Raw genomic sequence first — 15,598 nt, 5'->3', positions numbered from 1 at the left:
AAGTTAGATCAATTATCGCGAGATCTATCAGACCAAGTTGGTATGCATCCAAACTCTAGCCTCACCAACAGAGCAATGAGCAACATCGCAAATAGGCGAAAATCCAAGCCCATATTCCCGGATAGAACTCCATTATCTGCAACAACAGGACTGCCTGTGTGGACCTCCACCCTCGGACACCATCGTGTCGATTATTGACAACTTTCGCTTTCCGTTTGTGCATACACCCTACATAATCACACAGCACGAGTTCTGCTTCTTCGCGGACGTGTAGAACATCTTGCTCTGAGCGCTCAGGCCCTCGCTCTTGGAGACCAGGTCGTCGATTTTCTCTCCTCGTTCCAGAACCTAGCAGGCGTCAGCGCTCGCCTCGCAAGTCTCGGAAAGCCAACTTACACTCTCGATAGTCTTATGTAGCACGATCTTAGTCTCATCCAACTCCTTTTGAATTTTCATGATACTGTCGACCTCCTGGGGGTTCTGGTAGGTCGTAATGTATGTTCGCAGCTGAGGGAAGGGAACGGGGTTTCGCGAGGTCGCGGCGGAGGGGTTCTGGGAGAGGAACTCATCGAGGATTTTGGAGAGGATCTGATGCGCTGCGAGGGAGGGGTACTCGTTATCGCTGATGATGACACCAGCGATGCCTTGGGTTCGGGCGTAGACGTGGAATGTAAAGTCTGCCTTGATCAATACGAGCTAACCGGCGTGGATGGATCTGTCGTACCCTGCTCTTGAATATCCTGTCTCTGGCCCTGTTTTGTCCGTTCGGCAACGGTCTTGCTGAACATGGTCATGAACTCGCTGATGCTACCCCGAGTGAAACGGGAGTAGCTGCTGAGCTCGCGCTCAGCGCAGAGCTCCACAGCGGGTTGCTGGGCGTTTTGTAAGATCTAGGTGACATATCATGTTAGTTGAGTCAGAGACTTGGCAGATAAGCGATGAGAGCACGTACTCCGATGTAAACAATCTTCATTTTGACGGACTGGGGTAGCTGTGATGACGGAATGGTGGTCCAGATCAGGTGCGGGGAAAAGGTCGGGTCGGAAAAGGGGTGCTGTTCTGCCACCGCCTGCCTAAACTTCTTACAATCGTCAACTGTTTACTGCGAGTACACTACTCCGTATACAATCAATGACCACCTAGTATTACTCGGCCGCTTACCATGTAGAGCGATGTGTGCGAGATTAACTACCGGATGCATTGATCACTGAATGGCAAATCAGAATCTTGCACATCAACAGGTAGTGTTATCCCGCACGACATGGAAACTGGACCCTCAGCAGTTGGGCGACCAACCGACAGGTCCGCTGCCGCTGCTGCGAGAGGAAGGGCTCAGGGAGGTGCAAGAGCAAGTCACACCCGGGGACTATATTAATATCGAAAGCAAGCCGACTTGCTCCCTGCCAACCAGCCAAAGAAGTTTGGGGGTATTGCAACGCAGCTAAAGGGTTTTCAGAACCTCAAACTATGGGAACTTTAAATACGGGACTGATTGAAAGTCTATCGTCTCGAATGCCTGATTAGACAGGATACCCCAGAACCTAGGCCCGATCATCCGCTTTACAAGAAGTGGAACAAGGTCCAAGAGAGTCGGCTTATGGATCTTCAGTCGAGGGCATTACCCTTGATTTCAACACCAGACAAAACCCTAGTTCCAAGCGGTCATCAAGCTTGTAGCAGGTACGGGGAATCTCTTCCGCGTACGACATGGCTACGAGTTATTTCCATGGAACGACAAGACTTTAGAACCACATAAGAGTTTGTCTCTGCGTTGAGGAGCGACGTACAACTGGCAAATGAGCTGGGATGCACCATTTCGCCCTTCTGCGCCTGTGTCTTGCTGCTGCAAAAATTAAGTAGGGATATCCCAAGCTGGGTAGCATCCGCTGAGGCATCCATGGATGTTAAATTTGGTGACGGTGGGCCGAGAACGATTACCTGGGAATGCTTTCAGGAACTATGCCATATGAGAGGTTAAGGGCTGAGGTGTATGTATGTTGGCCTACACAGCATTCAGGTATCAGCCTCTTTCCTCGGAAGATCCGTCTTAATGCTGCTGCGACCATGGACAGTAAACCTGTTTCAAGGAACGGACCGTCTGGAATGAAGCCTTTATTAGACCAAGGTACTGGCCTGATTCCCACAACTCGAGATGTACTTGGTGGACTCTATTCGCTGGAAAAATCAAGCATAAACAGACTGACCGAGGAATGTGCGCTCGACCCTAACATACCTTAAACAAGCAGTTTAAGTGGTGGGTGCTGAGCCGTTGTTGTTCCTGCGTCGAACATAATCCCTTGCTTTGCATTCTAGACATAGTCAAGTGGATTGGCCGGTCACGGAGTGTTCCTAGACATGACAGGTTTACACATTGGTGGTCAATGGCATCCCGGACCCATGGGCCCTTGCTAATAACCAAGTGACTGATATTAGTCCTACCATTTCTGGCACGTTTATCACAGAGAATGTCGATCTTGTCTAATTGAGGCTGTTAAGGCTATGGACCATTGGCAGCCTGACAGGTACCTACATTCCTGTGCTACTCGACGAAAACCGTTATCCCTTTGTCGGGAATATAATCGACTCTCAATCGCAAGGATGTTTATACACAATGCCTCAATTTGGAATGTAGAAACTCAACCCTTGATAACCGCGTTTCTCTCTTAAGACTTCACTTCCCAACGTCTCAAACACTCTCTCGTCTCTTCACTCTCTAGTCTCTTCGCTCTCTTCCATTCCCGACCTCTCCCTAACACGGCACAATGAAGTTCACTACCGGCATCACAGCCCTCCTTCTTGCCGTCTCCGCGGTAGCCATGAAAGCCGACTGGAAAAAGGCGAAGGAGAAGGAGATGGAGATGGAGAAGGAGAAGGAGAAGGGTTGGGGCGGCCACTACCCTCCGATTCCGAGCGACATGACAGTAAAAGAGGCAACAAAGAAGTGCGGTGACCAGGCCCAGCTCTCCTGCTGCAACAAGGCCATCCGCGCCGGCGACGTTACCGACATCGGGGGTACGCTGAAGAACGTTGCCGGCGGCGGATCTGGCATCGGCGGCTTGGAGATTTTCGACCAGTGCTCCAAGCTCGACCTTCAAAGTAAGTCTTCTCATTCTCAGTGCAGGATAAGGTACTAAACGAGACAGTTGCTATTATTGCGATCCCTATCCAGGATATCCTGAATGATGTATGCAAAGAGAATGTGGCCTGTTGCATGGACAGCCCCGGCAGTGCAGTAAGTCAAGTCTTGGGCCTTTTGAGTGCATGCGTAAGAGTCTAACGTGGTATAGGCCGACGATTTGCTTGGGCTCGACCTCCCCTGTATCGCACTGGGAAATCTGCTGTAGATGCGGATTGCGGACTGTATTTCTTTCATACAGATATATATTTCTCAGTCATGTATTACATTTAATATTGACTATTCTAATACCATGCGACCTGAGAAATCAGTGTCTTATACTGCTTTAACCCGGAAACTCACCCCTTGATCTGGACCTTCGGATCCCGCACCATGCAATACAGCTACACTCATCAGCATCATCCCAACACTAAATCTCAAGGTAAAAAAAGAAAATACCTTGCAAGCCTCCCACCCATCCACACATTCAATCTCCTTGACCATCCTAAATCCCAACTTCTCATAGATCCCCAGATTCGGCTCCCCCTTGGAACTCTCCAGGTAGCAGGGCACGCCCTCGGCATCCGCCCGCCCCGTCACAGCCTCCACCAGCCTCCTTCCAACCCCCATCCCCCTCATCTCCGCACTGACCGCTATCACATTACAGAAGTAGTATCCTGCCGGATGCGTCCAGAGTTCCGCGTGTGTACGCGCCTGCAGCGTCTTCCAGATCCAGTACCGGCGGACATTCAGCCCGCCCCGGCCGCAGAAGCGGATGTTGTTGAGGAGCTGTCGGAAAGACAGGAGCCAATCCTGGGTCCAGGTGTTCCAGGTTTCCTTCTGCTGTGGGGGGAACCACCAGCAGACGCCGACGACGGGGGAGGACGGCGGCGGGTGTTTGTCTGTTGGGGTAGGGCGGTATTTGGCGATGTACATGGGAGCGTTGCAGTTGAGGCCGTGGAGGAAGTGGGCCGTTAGGGAGGCCGCGTTGCGATGGATGTTGAACTATGCAGTCTTTGTCAGTCTTTTTGTTTACCGTTTATGGTTCTGGGTGTAAATGTATACTTTGGATGGATCGTTAAAGACCCAGCGGAAGTATGGGTCATCGGCGAACGCCTTTTGGATGCAGATTACGGCATCGGGGATATCGTCTTTTGTGAGGGGAAGTATATCGATTGCCATTTTGCCTCTGTTATTCAATTTCTACTGGCTCTGCGGATGGGCTGCGACAAGGATATAGTGTATGTGTGGGAATGTCGGCGGAGGGGATAGAGAGAGATCGCCATCTAAGGTGAGGAATTGAAATATCAGATCTGGATCTGCGATCAATACGGTGCTGATGGTAAACTATCAATGTCAAGTACTGGAATTGTGCTATACTACTCGGCTGAGATGTGAAGCTTATATGCTTCAGCGGACAATGGTCACGAGGTATCCGTACAAGGCAGTTCCATGCGGTTCTTTTAGATGATCCTGTGCAGCGTGTACTTGGTACTGGTGTTACATTATTGGGGAGAGCGCGCAGCCCACCTGCAAAGCCAAGTCGGACAGCGTCGTCCATTGTCCTCCATAAGTGACGATCAGACGAATCATGGGGTGGAGAAGGATCATGATGCCGCCAACTGGGGCTCCCGAGCCCCGGCTGTGGAGGGCCAAGCCTCTAGGCGGAATCAGGCAGGTTCTTGCGGTAGCGCAGTATCATTGGTGATGATGTTGTAACTTGTGGATAGAATGAGGCTGTCAGCTGAGTGGCCTTGTATGTACAAATGCTATCCAACATAAGGTGAATGAATGGATCCTTTCTAGAATTCGATGCCCTCAGTTTGGGTAATTGCCCGGCTCCCGAATCATAACCACAAATGTGCCTTTGCCGTCTCCCCCATACAACGAGTAATCCATCACAAGATCCTCCATATCCCGCCACCCATACTTGCTATACAGCGGATACCCCTCCGGCGTGGCCTCCAGATAAATCCGGACATTCCTCTCGTCCGCCATCCGCGCTCCCCAGTCCAGCAAGGCCTTTCCCACCCCTTTCCCTTGATGCTGCGGATGCGTCACCAAAAGTTCTAGAACTACATGTATACTCCATCAGCCATCCGGTAGCTACAGATAAGTAGCTGAAAACTCACCGATATCATCCTCCTTGACGTATTTTCGCCTCGTCTCGTCCAGCGCTTTCATGGCTGCGTCGTAGACCGCTACATTCATCCCTGCGGGCCGCAGCTGCACATTCTGCGCCGCCATGGCCCTTGCTTCGTCTGAGAGAGACACCATCTCGTTCTCGCTCCGCCCTTTGATGTCCGGGATTACCCACCGTGCGCATCCCAGGATTTGATTCGAGGTGGGGTCCGTGGCTACTAGTAAATGCATCTTCGGGTCTGAGAGTTTGTCGAAGGTGCGGGAGAGTTTCACGGGCATGGCGGCTAGCGTGTCGATGTTCGGGAACATGTTGCGGTACATGGGGGCATCTTGGAAACAGATGATGTTCAACTCTGCGATTGCGGGCGCGTCGGCTTCTGTGGCGTAGCGGATGTTGGTCATTATTACGGTTGTCTACTCCGTATGTGGTAGGTATATGTTAAGGAGGAATTGAGATGTTTGTTAAGGAAAATTGACAAGTGGGATTCAGGCAACGGGATAAAGATTCGGCGTGGAACTAAATAGTGCATGGATAGTTGGTATTTTGTCCATAAACGGAGTCCGACTGGGATGCCGAGGCTGAGTCAGACAATCTGACTCATGGATGGTGATCTGTCTAGATTAGATTCAAGATTAGATGATGGAAAGATATATAGTCAATAATATGGTGGCATTTTTTATATTGTCTGTTAATCATTATCATAGCCTTAGTGTTTAGTCGTCTATTCCCCTTTTCTTGAATAGCTTCATCTAAGCGTGAGTTATGCCCACTTCCCCAACAGCCCCATCAACACCATCCCCGCAATCAGCGAGAGACCTCCAACAGCCACACTGCTCATCCTAGCATTCATCATCTCTCCGCCCTCCATCACCCAGTCCCGAGCCCACATGTCGACCAGCCCAACCCACACCAGAACCCCCGCCGAGAGCGCGTCCAACGTCCCCAGCGCCACAAGCGTGCTCTTATCGTTCCCATTAAACGAATGTAACACCCCCAGCCCGATCGCCATGCCCACCGGCGTGATCACCGCAAATGCAGCTGCCATCACCCCCTTAGACCCGATCAGCCGGCCTGGCAGCAGCGCGATCCGCGCTCCAAGCGCCAGCCCCTCGAAGAACTGATGGAACACAATAACCACCAGCAGTGTTTTGTAGAACGAGTCGCCCGCCACCACGAGGGTCAGCCCGATCAGGATGCTGTGGAAGATCACGCCCGCTTCCATGACGAGCACGGAGAGCTTGGTGTTGGGGTTTGTGGGGTCAAGGGGAGGCCCGTGGTGGTGGCCCAGGGCGGCGAGGGTCGGTTGCTGCGGTTGGACGGAGGGTGGTTCTTTGCCGGTTGGAGACGGGGATGCTTCGCAGGTCTGCTCGGGACAGGGTGACGCGGACCGCTTCCCGCGGGCGAGCATGATGCGATGCCCGATGTACTCGAAGAGGAAGGAGAGGAAGATGCCGGCCATGACGACGGCAGAAGTGGTCGCTTCGTATTCGAGTTCGCCGAGGCACTCGTTGGTGAACATGAGGTTGGCGTGCGTGTAGAGCTTTTCGGTTAGTTTCGTTCGGTCATCTGGTGGGCAGGTAGGCCTACATGCACGAATGCAGTGGAGAGGATAACGCCCGTTCCGAACTGCTTGATCACCGTTGAGACGACTCCGTTTACCTTGGCAGAGGGCAGCTTGACCAGGAGCATGGGCAGTAACACGCCGATGGAGCTGGTGACGAGCACGACGAACAGGGTCCCGATGCGCAGGGGGACGTCGTAGTCGCGGCTTCGGACTCCGCAGGATTTTTGGCTGCTTTTGCTTTCGGATTCTCCTGCACCCACGCAGTGTCTAGGTAGGTCAGTATTAGCACTGGGGATGCGAGCAGACGGAAGACGCACTCAACACCCGCGTGGAAGTGACAGTTCATGCCCTCCTTCGACCCCGAGTGTGATCCCCCACTCGAGCTAGATGAGGAAGCTGTCGTCGAACCCCCTTCTTCGATGATCTGGACGTCGTTTCCCTCGAGATCCATGCAGAATCTTCTACCGTTAGTCACGGTCAATCCATATACAGCCAAGTACTTACGTTTCTCCACCATGCGAATGGCATCCCGTGTACTGGGCTGGCAGCTCCCCCGTCGGCGTCGACGCCAGGACCACTTGCACCTCATGACCATCTCCGTCGATACAGAACACCTCGCTGCCGTGGCTGTGGCATCCCGTCACGGCGGAGGCGTGAGCAGAGGTGGTCGTGCTGGCGGCGGTGGTTGCCGGAACCGTCTTGGAAGCCGGGGTCGGCGTAGGAAACGGGGTTTCCTTCCCATCTGGGCCAAAGCAGTACTCGGTGCTGCCGTGGGTGTGGCAGCCCGTATAAGTCTGCGCGTGGACAAGGCCGAGAAGAGACAGGAGGAGGAGAGCTTTGGCCATGGTTGATTGTTTTGGGATTTGATCAGTCGGGTAGCTACATGTTGTGAGTTTTATATCTATCTAGGCAGCAATTCTAGGGCTATCAGAAATCCCTCGATGGATCATTCGATGAGGGATAAGCCACTGGCCGCGAAGAGTTTTCCTCTCGCCTTGAGCACACCACACTAACTCCCAAGGTATCTGGCCAAGGACAGATTCTGACTGCCAAGCTGGAAAACTCCGCATCCTCGACGAAATGCAGTATATTCTCCGGCAAAATGGATCGAAACTCGTGCTTGTTGCTCTCAAGGTCCTCGATCCAAGACTCTTGGCTCCGCCGGAATTCTTGGCGCGGGCTGGCTTCCTGCATCGATAGTAGGCATTGACCTCATGTTGCGTCGTTGAGAGATTCAGGTTGGTACATGCCTTCGGTATGATACGCATGACACATTGTAGAGGCATGGATGAGCGTTTCAAGGCTGCATAGGCAGATCACTGTATGCAAGTCAAATCATATACGAACAGATCATATTCATGGTTGACAGAAGCTCAGAACATCATAGCTTATTGAGACAGACCGAGTCGAGAGACAGCTTGGTCACTACCAAGGTGCCCTTGGCGTCTTGTGGAACCAACTAGAATACGAAAAGAGACCATGCATCTCGATGGCTTGACCTACGTCGGGGTGGCCGGTGGCGTGTATATCCTGATGACCACTCCAACAATGAGATAATGAGTACCTCGCTACCACAAGGAATTCATCCCCGAGGTATATAAGGATGCCCTACCTCTGGCAAGAAAGCAAACTCACGCACCATCCATCTTTAATATACTCAAAATGGCTGCTCTCCTCCGCCTTGCCCTTCTCCTCCCCCTCGTCGCTGCCCTTCCTACCTCCCCCTCTCCCATCGCGGCGCGAGCGAACCCCCACGAACCAGTCTTCTTCTCCTGGGACGCTGGCGCAGTTACCTCCTACCCCATCCACTCCAGCTGTAATGCCACCCAGCGCAGGCAGATCGAGGCCGGCCTCGACGAGGCGATTGAGCTCGCCCGCCACGCAAAGGCCCATATCCTCCGCTGGGGCAACGAGAGCGAGATCTACCGGAAGTACTTTGGCAACCGGCCCACCATGGAGGCTATCGGCGCCTACGATGTCATCGTGAACGGCGACAAGGCGAACGTCCTCTTCCGGTGTGATAATCCCGACGGCAACTGTAATTTGGAAGGTAGCCCCCCCCCTTCCCACCCCCGCAACTAACATCCTCTCCCTTGACATGCAGCTAATCAAACAGGCTGGGGTGGCCACTGGCGCGGCCAAAACGCCACCCACGAAACCGTCATCTGCGACCGGAGCTACACCACCCGCCGCTCGCTGCTCACCATGTGCTCTCAAGGCTACACCATCGCCGGCTCCGAGACCAACACCTTCTGGGCCGCGGATCTGATGCATCGTCTGTACCATGTGCCTGACGTCGGACAGGGCCGCATCGAGCACTTTGCCGACGGCTACGACGAGGTGATTGCCCTAGCCAAGGGGAATGGGACGGAATCCACGCATGACTCAGAGGCGTTGCAATATTTTGCGCTTGAGGCGTATGCGTTTGATATTGCGGTGCCTGGTGTCGGATGTGCTGGTGAGAGTCACGGCCATGACCATGGACATGAGACTGGGTCTGCGTCTGCTGCGTCTGGATCCGCGGCCACTGCTACCCCGACGCAAACTCCCAGTGCGACTGCTGATGTGCCGCCGGTAAGTGCATTGCTAATCTGGCAGAGGATGACTGACTAACGTTGGTAGAACTGCCATACCCATGAAGGTGGACAACTTCATTGCACTTAGGCGAGGACATGCTTGATGACCGTATGCTTGACGCCGTATTTTTGACGACCGTATACGCCTGGCTAGGATCCTGAGTAATTGCGGGATTAATGTCTATTGTTTAAAAAAGTGTCGTGACACATTTGCTTTGGCTTGACACACCATGTGTAGACCCAATATAGACGTTCTTTATATCCATCAAGAGGTGAATATCATCATCTAAGCAGACACAATCTGAGATCTGCCCTTCATGGACGAACGCCATCGGCGACATGTACAGTCCGGGAAGTCCTCCGGTACCCCAGTCGGCTCAGCAGCGCTCCACGCATCCTTGTCCTCTACCTTGGGTATTTCCCGAAGTAGAGCATCCATCCTGAGGTACGGATGAACATGTTACTTACCTGTGCAAATCCCTCCTCACGATACCGAAGGGGTCTTCGCCAGCGGACAATGAGTGCATCAATATGCTCACTAGTGTTGCCATCTGCAAAATCGTATGTCTTTGCACCGCGGGCATGGGCTCAGATGCTAACTCTTCGGCTGTTTTCCCGACGCCATTCTGGTCCTCATCGCACGAACGAGTCGGTCGATGCGTGTACCAAGATTTGTTTCCCCATTGCAGCMCAATGAAATTGATACCTAGTCTCCGGAAATCAACTCTACCATATGTGTGCATTGACGCTGCCCCTGAAGAAGTGATCGGGAGGTAGCGCACAACCTCTCCGATTTGTCGTGTTCAATAACTTAGACGCGTAGAAAACGGTTCTCTGGCACGGATATCGCCAGTATGTCATCCTTTTTTCGAGGAGTGCGCAAATATATGTGGTAGTGATTGAACGAACGCCATGCAGCCAATTTCTCTTGCTGGAAGGTCATGTCGCACTATTCCGAGCACTCGGCCATAGTTGAGACGTTGAGTCGGATCGAGTGAGAGACGGTGGCTACGCGTAGAGAGCTGAGGATCTTAGCGCGTTTGGGGTGCGAGTATGAGGATGAAGAGGTTTGTACAAAGATGGTCTCCTACTACACAGTACTGGTTTGTATATATATTTACGGAGTAGATGCAGTTATATATTTCTGGATGGCTACCTCTACAGTGTGTCGACAGTGAATCCATCATTGAGTGGAGATATATTCCGAGGAACACCAAGTCCATTCAAGTCCATTTGCAATGGACTCGACTATCGCCTTCTGTAAAGATCATCTACCTTACATATATATCTGGTGGCCATATGGTTGTAACTGATGTTGATGGCCATAATGACCAGTAGAAGCTATATTGGGCACATAGCCAAGGTATGTACGTCTGTATCGCACAATAATACACTGTAACAACCCACTACCCTCCATGCAATGCACTCCGTAGCCCCCGTACACCGGTATAAACGATTGAATCTCTCTAACTGAATTGATCATATCCAGAACAAGTCCAGCAATAGGGAAACCTCAGCCTAGCCTCCTAGCCAGGACATCTCAGTGCCAGGTAACGTCCATTCTCAATGTCGTCCGGTCGACGTCAACAGCTCTCTTAACACGCAGGAAATGAGATATTACATGTTTCCCTGGAAACACACATTGCGAGAGTATTTTAAGCAAACAATGCAGCCAAAGAACGCGACAGTTGGGAGATTCCCCGGTCGCGCAGCGAGGAACAGGACAATGGCGTTGGAATGTCTTGTGGAATGGGTGATCGCAGGTATCGCTACGTGCTGGGTAGTATCAAGGGGTCTTGGCTGGAGGACAGTGTCCCCTTTCAGCGTCGGGCGCGATAATCAATAATTGGTGGGAAAGTCGTACCTGATACCCCTTGATTGCATGGGAGGTGATGCAAGCGCTGTTTCTCATCCGTGGACAGATTGACTGATTTGGACTTGGTCTTGAGAATATATGGTTGACTGATGGCTGCTACTACTTCATCTGTACGATTGGGTTTACGATGTCGTGAGGATTCTAAGCACGACTATGTATGATAACTGTTAGATGATAGGAACGTGGAGAGTGGCAGTAAGTTGCCCAAAAACGCAGCTATAAACTGGAGCATAGGACTTTTTACACGCCTGTGATACTCAGTATCCACATCTCTGTAGGTAGCTGATCAGATATAAGGCTGGTGTCCAAGTTCTACTATAATGATCCAGAGTAACCATCTACAGTAGATAGATCAGCATATGCACCTAATACTTGTTACTCAAGTCGTTACTCCGTGCAGACGAGTATGCTGTTGGTATCTGCCGTACTCCATAGATCCCTATTCTTGAGTAGAAACATATAGAACGATTAACTGTTATAGAGATGGAACTTCTTCTCGCAGTTTGAAGAGATTTGCATACTCTAGTAACTAGAATCATCACTTTACGAGTCGATTATACGTGGATATCGGTATCTTGCAGCTCTTGGTAGGGTTTCTCTATATCTCGATCGGTGTGCGATATATATATATACACCGTGATTGTTGGGAGTAGCTTAGCCTCAACACATAGACACAGAAGTGGCAAATACCCCTGTCTAGGCTACAACGTTATTGCATGATATTCAGGGAGATTTGCAGAGCAATCCAATAGTGCATTTAGTTTCGTGATACTCATAGTTTGATACTACAGAACAATCCATCTGTAAAACGGATGCTTATCACCATTGATCATTCCTGCAGCAAGTCAATGACAAACTTTGTGAAAGCTTCGACAATCCCTCAATCAATTAGTCCAGTACTTTGTAGAGAAGGTTTGAACCGAACAACTGAAAAATTGAAAACCTTGCGGGGGACCTGAAAGTGTAATAGTTCAGGGGCACCACACCACGTTCACACTATCATCACTAGTCGATTCATGGAGACGTACTACGGGAGACGTCAACACTTAACTCTAAACGAGGCCCTAGTCCAATTTGCAGTCCAGACTCGGTCTCTGTCTCCTTTTCTTAGGCTATTCTACCATGCAGTTCAATCAAAGCTAGTCCTGAAGAGCGACACTAAACTTTAGCACCGTCTTGGCAACATGGTGGCACCCTTTTCTTTTGCATCTGTCGCATGCTTCCCATACACTTATCACCAGGGCAATCAACCGGAGACGTTGGCCAGAGATGTAGTCCAGGGGAACAGAAGGAATGCCTCCACAATCCGAAAACCTAGTATCAGAAACACAGAACCTGCTCGTAGCCGAAGTGATTGAACAAACTTTGTCCTGATTCTCTCTGCACGTTCCCCAAGCCTTTTAGTTCCGTTCCTGATAGGTCATATTGTCTCGACTGGTTGAGAAGCGACCTGGGGGGTGTGCACACATGGGGGAAGCCGCAGCGCATGACCCCCTTCCCTGCCCCGAAACATTTGTCTTGGACTCTTGGAAACCTTCAAAAGAGGGGGTTAGAAAAGAACTCTATATTATTTTGCTTTCCCGATCAGACGTCGCATCTTTATTTATGTGCGTTGTCAATTGAGATTGTCTCTATTTCCTGGCAACATTGATCTACCCTCTGGCGCATCGCTGCCGAAGGAGGTTTCGAAGCTATTACTTCTCTGTCCGCGTCGCCCCTTCACTCGCAGCTTTTACCTTGTATATTTTTTTTTCGCAACACATATTCTTCGCCATGAGTCCCTCGTTGCAATTGGACACTTACTCTCAGAAGGATGAGAAACTTCCCTCATGCTCCTCCAAGACTCTAGTCGCTGCCCCGCCCGTGGAATCGCCCAAGTCTCCGGAAGACTATGACCCTTGTGTCAATGCAAAGCCATACTCCCCCTTTTATCGACATGCGACAACCTCGTTCGCCTTAGAACAGTCAAGATCTCAAACGAAGAAACCGAACTGCAGTGTGGATGCAATGCATGACTTGGAAAGTGCACCATCGCAAACACCTTACAAGCAATCAATGGACGTACCGGGCTGCCGCACCTCGAAGCTGTGGACGAAGAAGCGGAAACGTTGCGGTTGCATGCAGTCCTTGACGAGGAAGCAGAGGGTGGCAGTCAAGGCCGCCATCGCCGTTGTCACGCTGGGGAGCATGGTGGCTATTGCCTTGGGAATCACCGTCGCTGTGGGCGGAGGAGTGTGGAAATCCGATCACCAACAAGGGGCCATCATTGCATAGCAGTAAGTGCATTATAGTAAGCCATGGACATTGCTCTTGTATCCGGCCACTGACTCATTAGTTTTGACAGGTAAAGCATTAGAATCGTACACCGTGCTAGACGTCTACTTATACGGACTCGAGCTCCGTTCTCCGATGCCGACTACGCTGGACGTCACGCGCGCATCTGCTCGAGTCCACTATTCCACAAAGTCACATCGGGTTGACGATGGCAGAACCCATTACCATCTCCAGGAAACACCCGGTCGGAAGCTGCAGCAGGCTGTCCAGGGAACGTCAAAGGGACTGCCGGTGTCGGCATTGGGGCGTTAGACCGTTCACCCTCCCGCGCAGAGGATCGATTGTACAGAAGGATCCGTTTCTTTTCTTGGGTGTTTCTATTTCTGGGGGATACAGGTTGTGTAAATTAATTTGGATCAAAGTATGACAAGAATCGACGATAGGATCTCTACGCAATCTTTCAGAAGCTGGATTGAAGTTTTCACTACTGATTATCCCACCGGAGATGTGCCTTGGCAGCCTTGTTGCCTGGCAGCGGAAGAACGGTCGGCCCCTGGCACGTGACCCACAACCACCTACAAAAATCGCCCATTCCGCGCGGATCTCTTTGCTCTCTTTCTTTTTCCTTTTTTTTCCTCACATCGAAAAGCTTTAACAGAACCTGCCACGACCATCGTCCAGTTTTTCTATCCCACGGCGGTGTGTTGCCTTCGATCTTTCGATCGTTCGGTTCTGAAGAACAATGCTTTCCTTGATAGGAAGTTTGCCTTCCGTTGGGTCCTCTTAAGTGAGGGCGATGGAGGGTGAATGTCGATGACGGGACACATCTCTTTTCTTACTTCAAAACAGATTTTATACCAATATAGAATGAATTACATTGATTTTTGGAATATCTGAGTATTCCTTTCCCTTGCCTTATATAAGTTCGTAATCTTGGCGGGAAATCGTGCGTGTTCCTCGCCTTGCATGTTTCAAGCGGTGCTGCAGTTAGCGATCGATGGTGTGATGTCTTTTGTCTCGAGTTCAGGACCTGCCACAACGCCAACATCGTTGTTATTGTGCTGAGCCGGAAATTTGTTACGACTATCATTCGGTCAGTGGCTCCTCTTGCCAGACCAAAGTCTCAATGGATCGTGTTAAATTACGCAGGGATAACTTCCGGTATGCCCTGCAAGGGGTGACCAAGCTGCCCTTGAGATGAGATCCTGAGCGGAGTGCGTACCCGGTACTGATACAGATCCTGGACCTTCTCGTGTTGATGTTGCTCTCAGGAATGCCAGAACTGCTTTTCGGAGCGTTCTGTTCGATGGGACGAAGCCACAGTGCCAACGGCCACCACCACCTGATGGACCGTGTGGTTCATTCCTGGCGACATTCTCCTGACGCCCAAACAAGGTCGGGTCCTTGTTGTTTGTTTAGCTCACCAGGGGATGATCTACATGCCTCGAGTCGAAACAAGTAGGAAAGAGACTCATAAAAGGCATGAACCTTGCCGATGGAAGTAAGTGCTTTATATCAAACTTCCAACGACTGGCACAGGTAACCGGCAATTCGTTCCTTTTCATTTTACTTCTTCGTTTGTCTTTGTACCCTTCCGTTGGGCTTCTAGTCCAGATTCACTCGTTAATCTGTTTAATCCTCGATAAGGAGAGATCATGAAGGGATTGGTCGGAGGAATCCCTCTTGCCCTCCTCGTCGCCGCCGTCGCCAACGGCCATGGCGAGGCGGCACAGGACGAGGGCCCCGTAACTCTTATCGGTGGCACCAGTGGTACGGACGGCGGGAATAGTGCTGCCATTGAGTTCGACAGCAGCTACAGTTCCGGTGTCAAGGACACCTACAAAGACGACCACTCCGCTGGTGTGAAGAACACTGTGGTCGTCCCCGGTGCCCATCAACCTCCAGTGCCTCGTTTCCGCAAGAGAGATGACGGGGATACCACCTTCTTTGGTGGTATATCAGGGAATGATGGAGGTAACGACGCCGAAATCGATTTCGACAGTGTGTATTCTTCAGTTGTGGAGGATTGGATCAAGGATGATCACTCAGT

General features: G+C 51.2%; 9 protein-coding genes across 9 annotated transcripts in view; 4 read left to right on the top strand and 5 right to left on the bottom strand.

The window, feature by feature from the left end:
- Positions 1-228: 228 nt before the first annotated feature.
- Asppvi_000596 (palmitoyltransferase YKT6) lies at positions 229-973 on the bottom strand (the record flags this gene model as incomplete). Its single annotated transcript, XM_043296905.1, has 4 exons — positions 229-348; positions 397-677; positions 725-890; positions 953-973. 4 exons carry the CDS (start codon positions 971-973, stop codon positions 229-231), a joined length of 588 nt encoding a protein of 195 aa, XP_043152840.1.
- Positions 974-2,762: 1,789 nt separating this feature from the next.
- Asppvi_000595 (uncharacterized protein) lies at positions 2,763-3,344 on the top strand (the record flags this gene model as incomplete). The annotated part of the gene is made up of 3 exons (XM_043296904.1): positions 2,763-3,096; positions 3,144-3,232; positions 3,288-3,344. The coding sequence occupies 3 exons, from the start codon at positions 2,763-2,765 to the stop codon at positions 3,342-3,344; spliced, it is 480 nt and encodes a 159-aa protein (XP_043152839.1).
- A 130-nt stretch (positions 3,345-3,474) lies between these two features.
- Asppvi_000594 (GNAT family N-acetyltransferase) lies at positions 3,475-4,297 on the bottom strand (the record flags this gene model as incomplete). The annotated part of the gene is made up of 3 exons (XM_043296903.1): positions 3,475-3,519; positions 3,575-4,120; positions 4,181-4,297. 3 exons carry the CDS (start codon positions 4,295-4,297, stop codon positions 3,475-3,477), a joined length of 708 nt encoding a protein of 235 aa, XP_043152838.1.
- Positions 4,298-4,933: 636 nt separating this feature from the next.
- Asppvi_000593 (GNAT family N-acetyltransferase) lies at positions 4,934-5,659 on the bottom strand (the record flags this gene model as incomplete). The annotated part of the gene is made up of 2 exons (XM_043296902.1): positions 4,934-5,184; positions 5,248-5,659. The coding sequence occupies 2 exons, from the start codon at positions 5,657-5,659 to the stop codon at positions 4,934-4,936; spliced, it is 663 nt and encodes a 220-aa protein (XP_043152837.1).
- A 359-nt stretch (positions 5,660-6,018) lies between these two features.
- zrfC (putative ZIP Zinc transporter) lies at positions 6,019-7,667 on the bottom strand (the record flags this gene model as incomplete). The annotated part of the gene is made up of 4 exons (XM_043296901.1): positions 6,019-6,798; positions 6,846-7,089; positions 7,140-7,280; positions 7,327-7,667. 4 exons carry the CDS (start codon positions 7,665-7,667, stop codon positions 6,019-6,021), a joined length of 1,506 nt encoding a protein of 501 aa, XP_043152836.1.
- An 817-nt stretch (positions 7,668-8,484) lies between these two features.
- Positions 8,485-9,486, top strand: aspf2 (major allergen Asp F2; the record flags this gene model as incomplete). Its single annotated transcript, XM_043296900.1, has 3 exons — positions 8,485-8,872; positions 8,939-9,396; positions 9,445-9,486. 3 exons carry the CDS (start codon positions 8,485-8,487, stop codon positions 9,484-9,486), a joined length of 888 nt encoding a protein of 295 aa, XP_043152835.1.
- Positions 9,487-9,684: 198 nt separating this feature from the next.
- Asppvi_000590 (uncharacterized protein) lies at positions 9,685-9,982 on the bottom strand (the record flags this gene model as incomplete). The annotated part of the gene is made up of 2 exons (XM_043296899.1): positions 9,685-9,838; positions 9,867-9,982. 2 exons carry the CDS (start codon positions 9,980-9,982, stop codon positions 9,685-9,687), a joined length of 270 nt encoding a protein of 89 aa, XP_043152834.1.
- A 3,065-nt stretch (positions 9,983-13,047) lies between these two features.
- On the top strand, positions 13,048-13,548 carry Asppvi_000589 (uncharacterized protein; the record flags this gene model as incomplete). Its single annotated transcript, XM_043296898.1, has 1 exon — positions 13,048-13,548. The coding sequence occupies one exon, from the start codon at positions 13,048-13,050 to the stop codon at positions 13,546-13,548; it is 501 nt and encodes a 166-aa protein (XP_043152833.1).
- A 1,655-nt stretch (positions 13,549-15,203) lies between these two features.
- CweA (putative GPI anchored protein) overlaps positions 15,204-15,598 on the top strand; it is a gene marked incomplete at both ends in the record, with an annotated part of 3,426 nt that continues 3,031 nt past the window's right edge. Inside the window, one exon of the mRNA XM_043296897.1 lies at positions 15,204-15,596. Coding sequence (XP_043152832.1) covers positions 15,204-15,596 — 393 coding nt within the window. The remainder of the gene's footprint in view (positions 15,597-15,598) is intronic.

Source organism: Aspergillus pseudoviridinutans, assembly GCF_018340605.1.
Source record: "Aspergillus pseudoviridinutans IFM 55266 DNA, scaffold_1, whole genome shotgun sequence".
Taxonomy (NCBI): domain Eukaryota; kingdom Fungi; phylum Ascomycota; class Eurotiomycetes; order Eurotiales; family Aspergillaceae; genus Aspergillus; species Aspergillus pseudoviridinutans.
The sequence above is the reverse complement of the archived record's forward strand: the minus strand, read 5'-3'. Positions and strand labels throughout refer to the sequence as shown.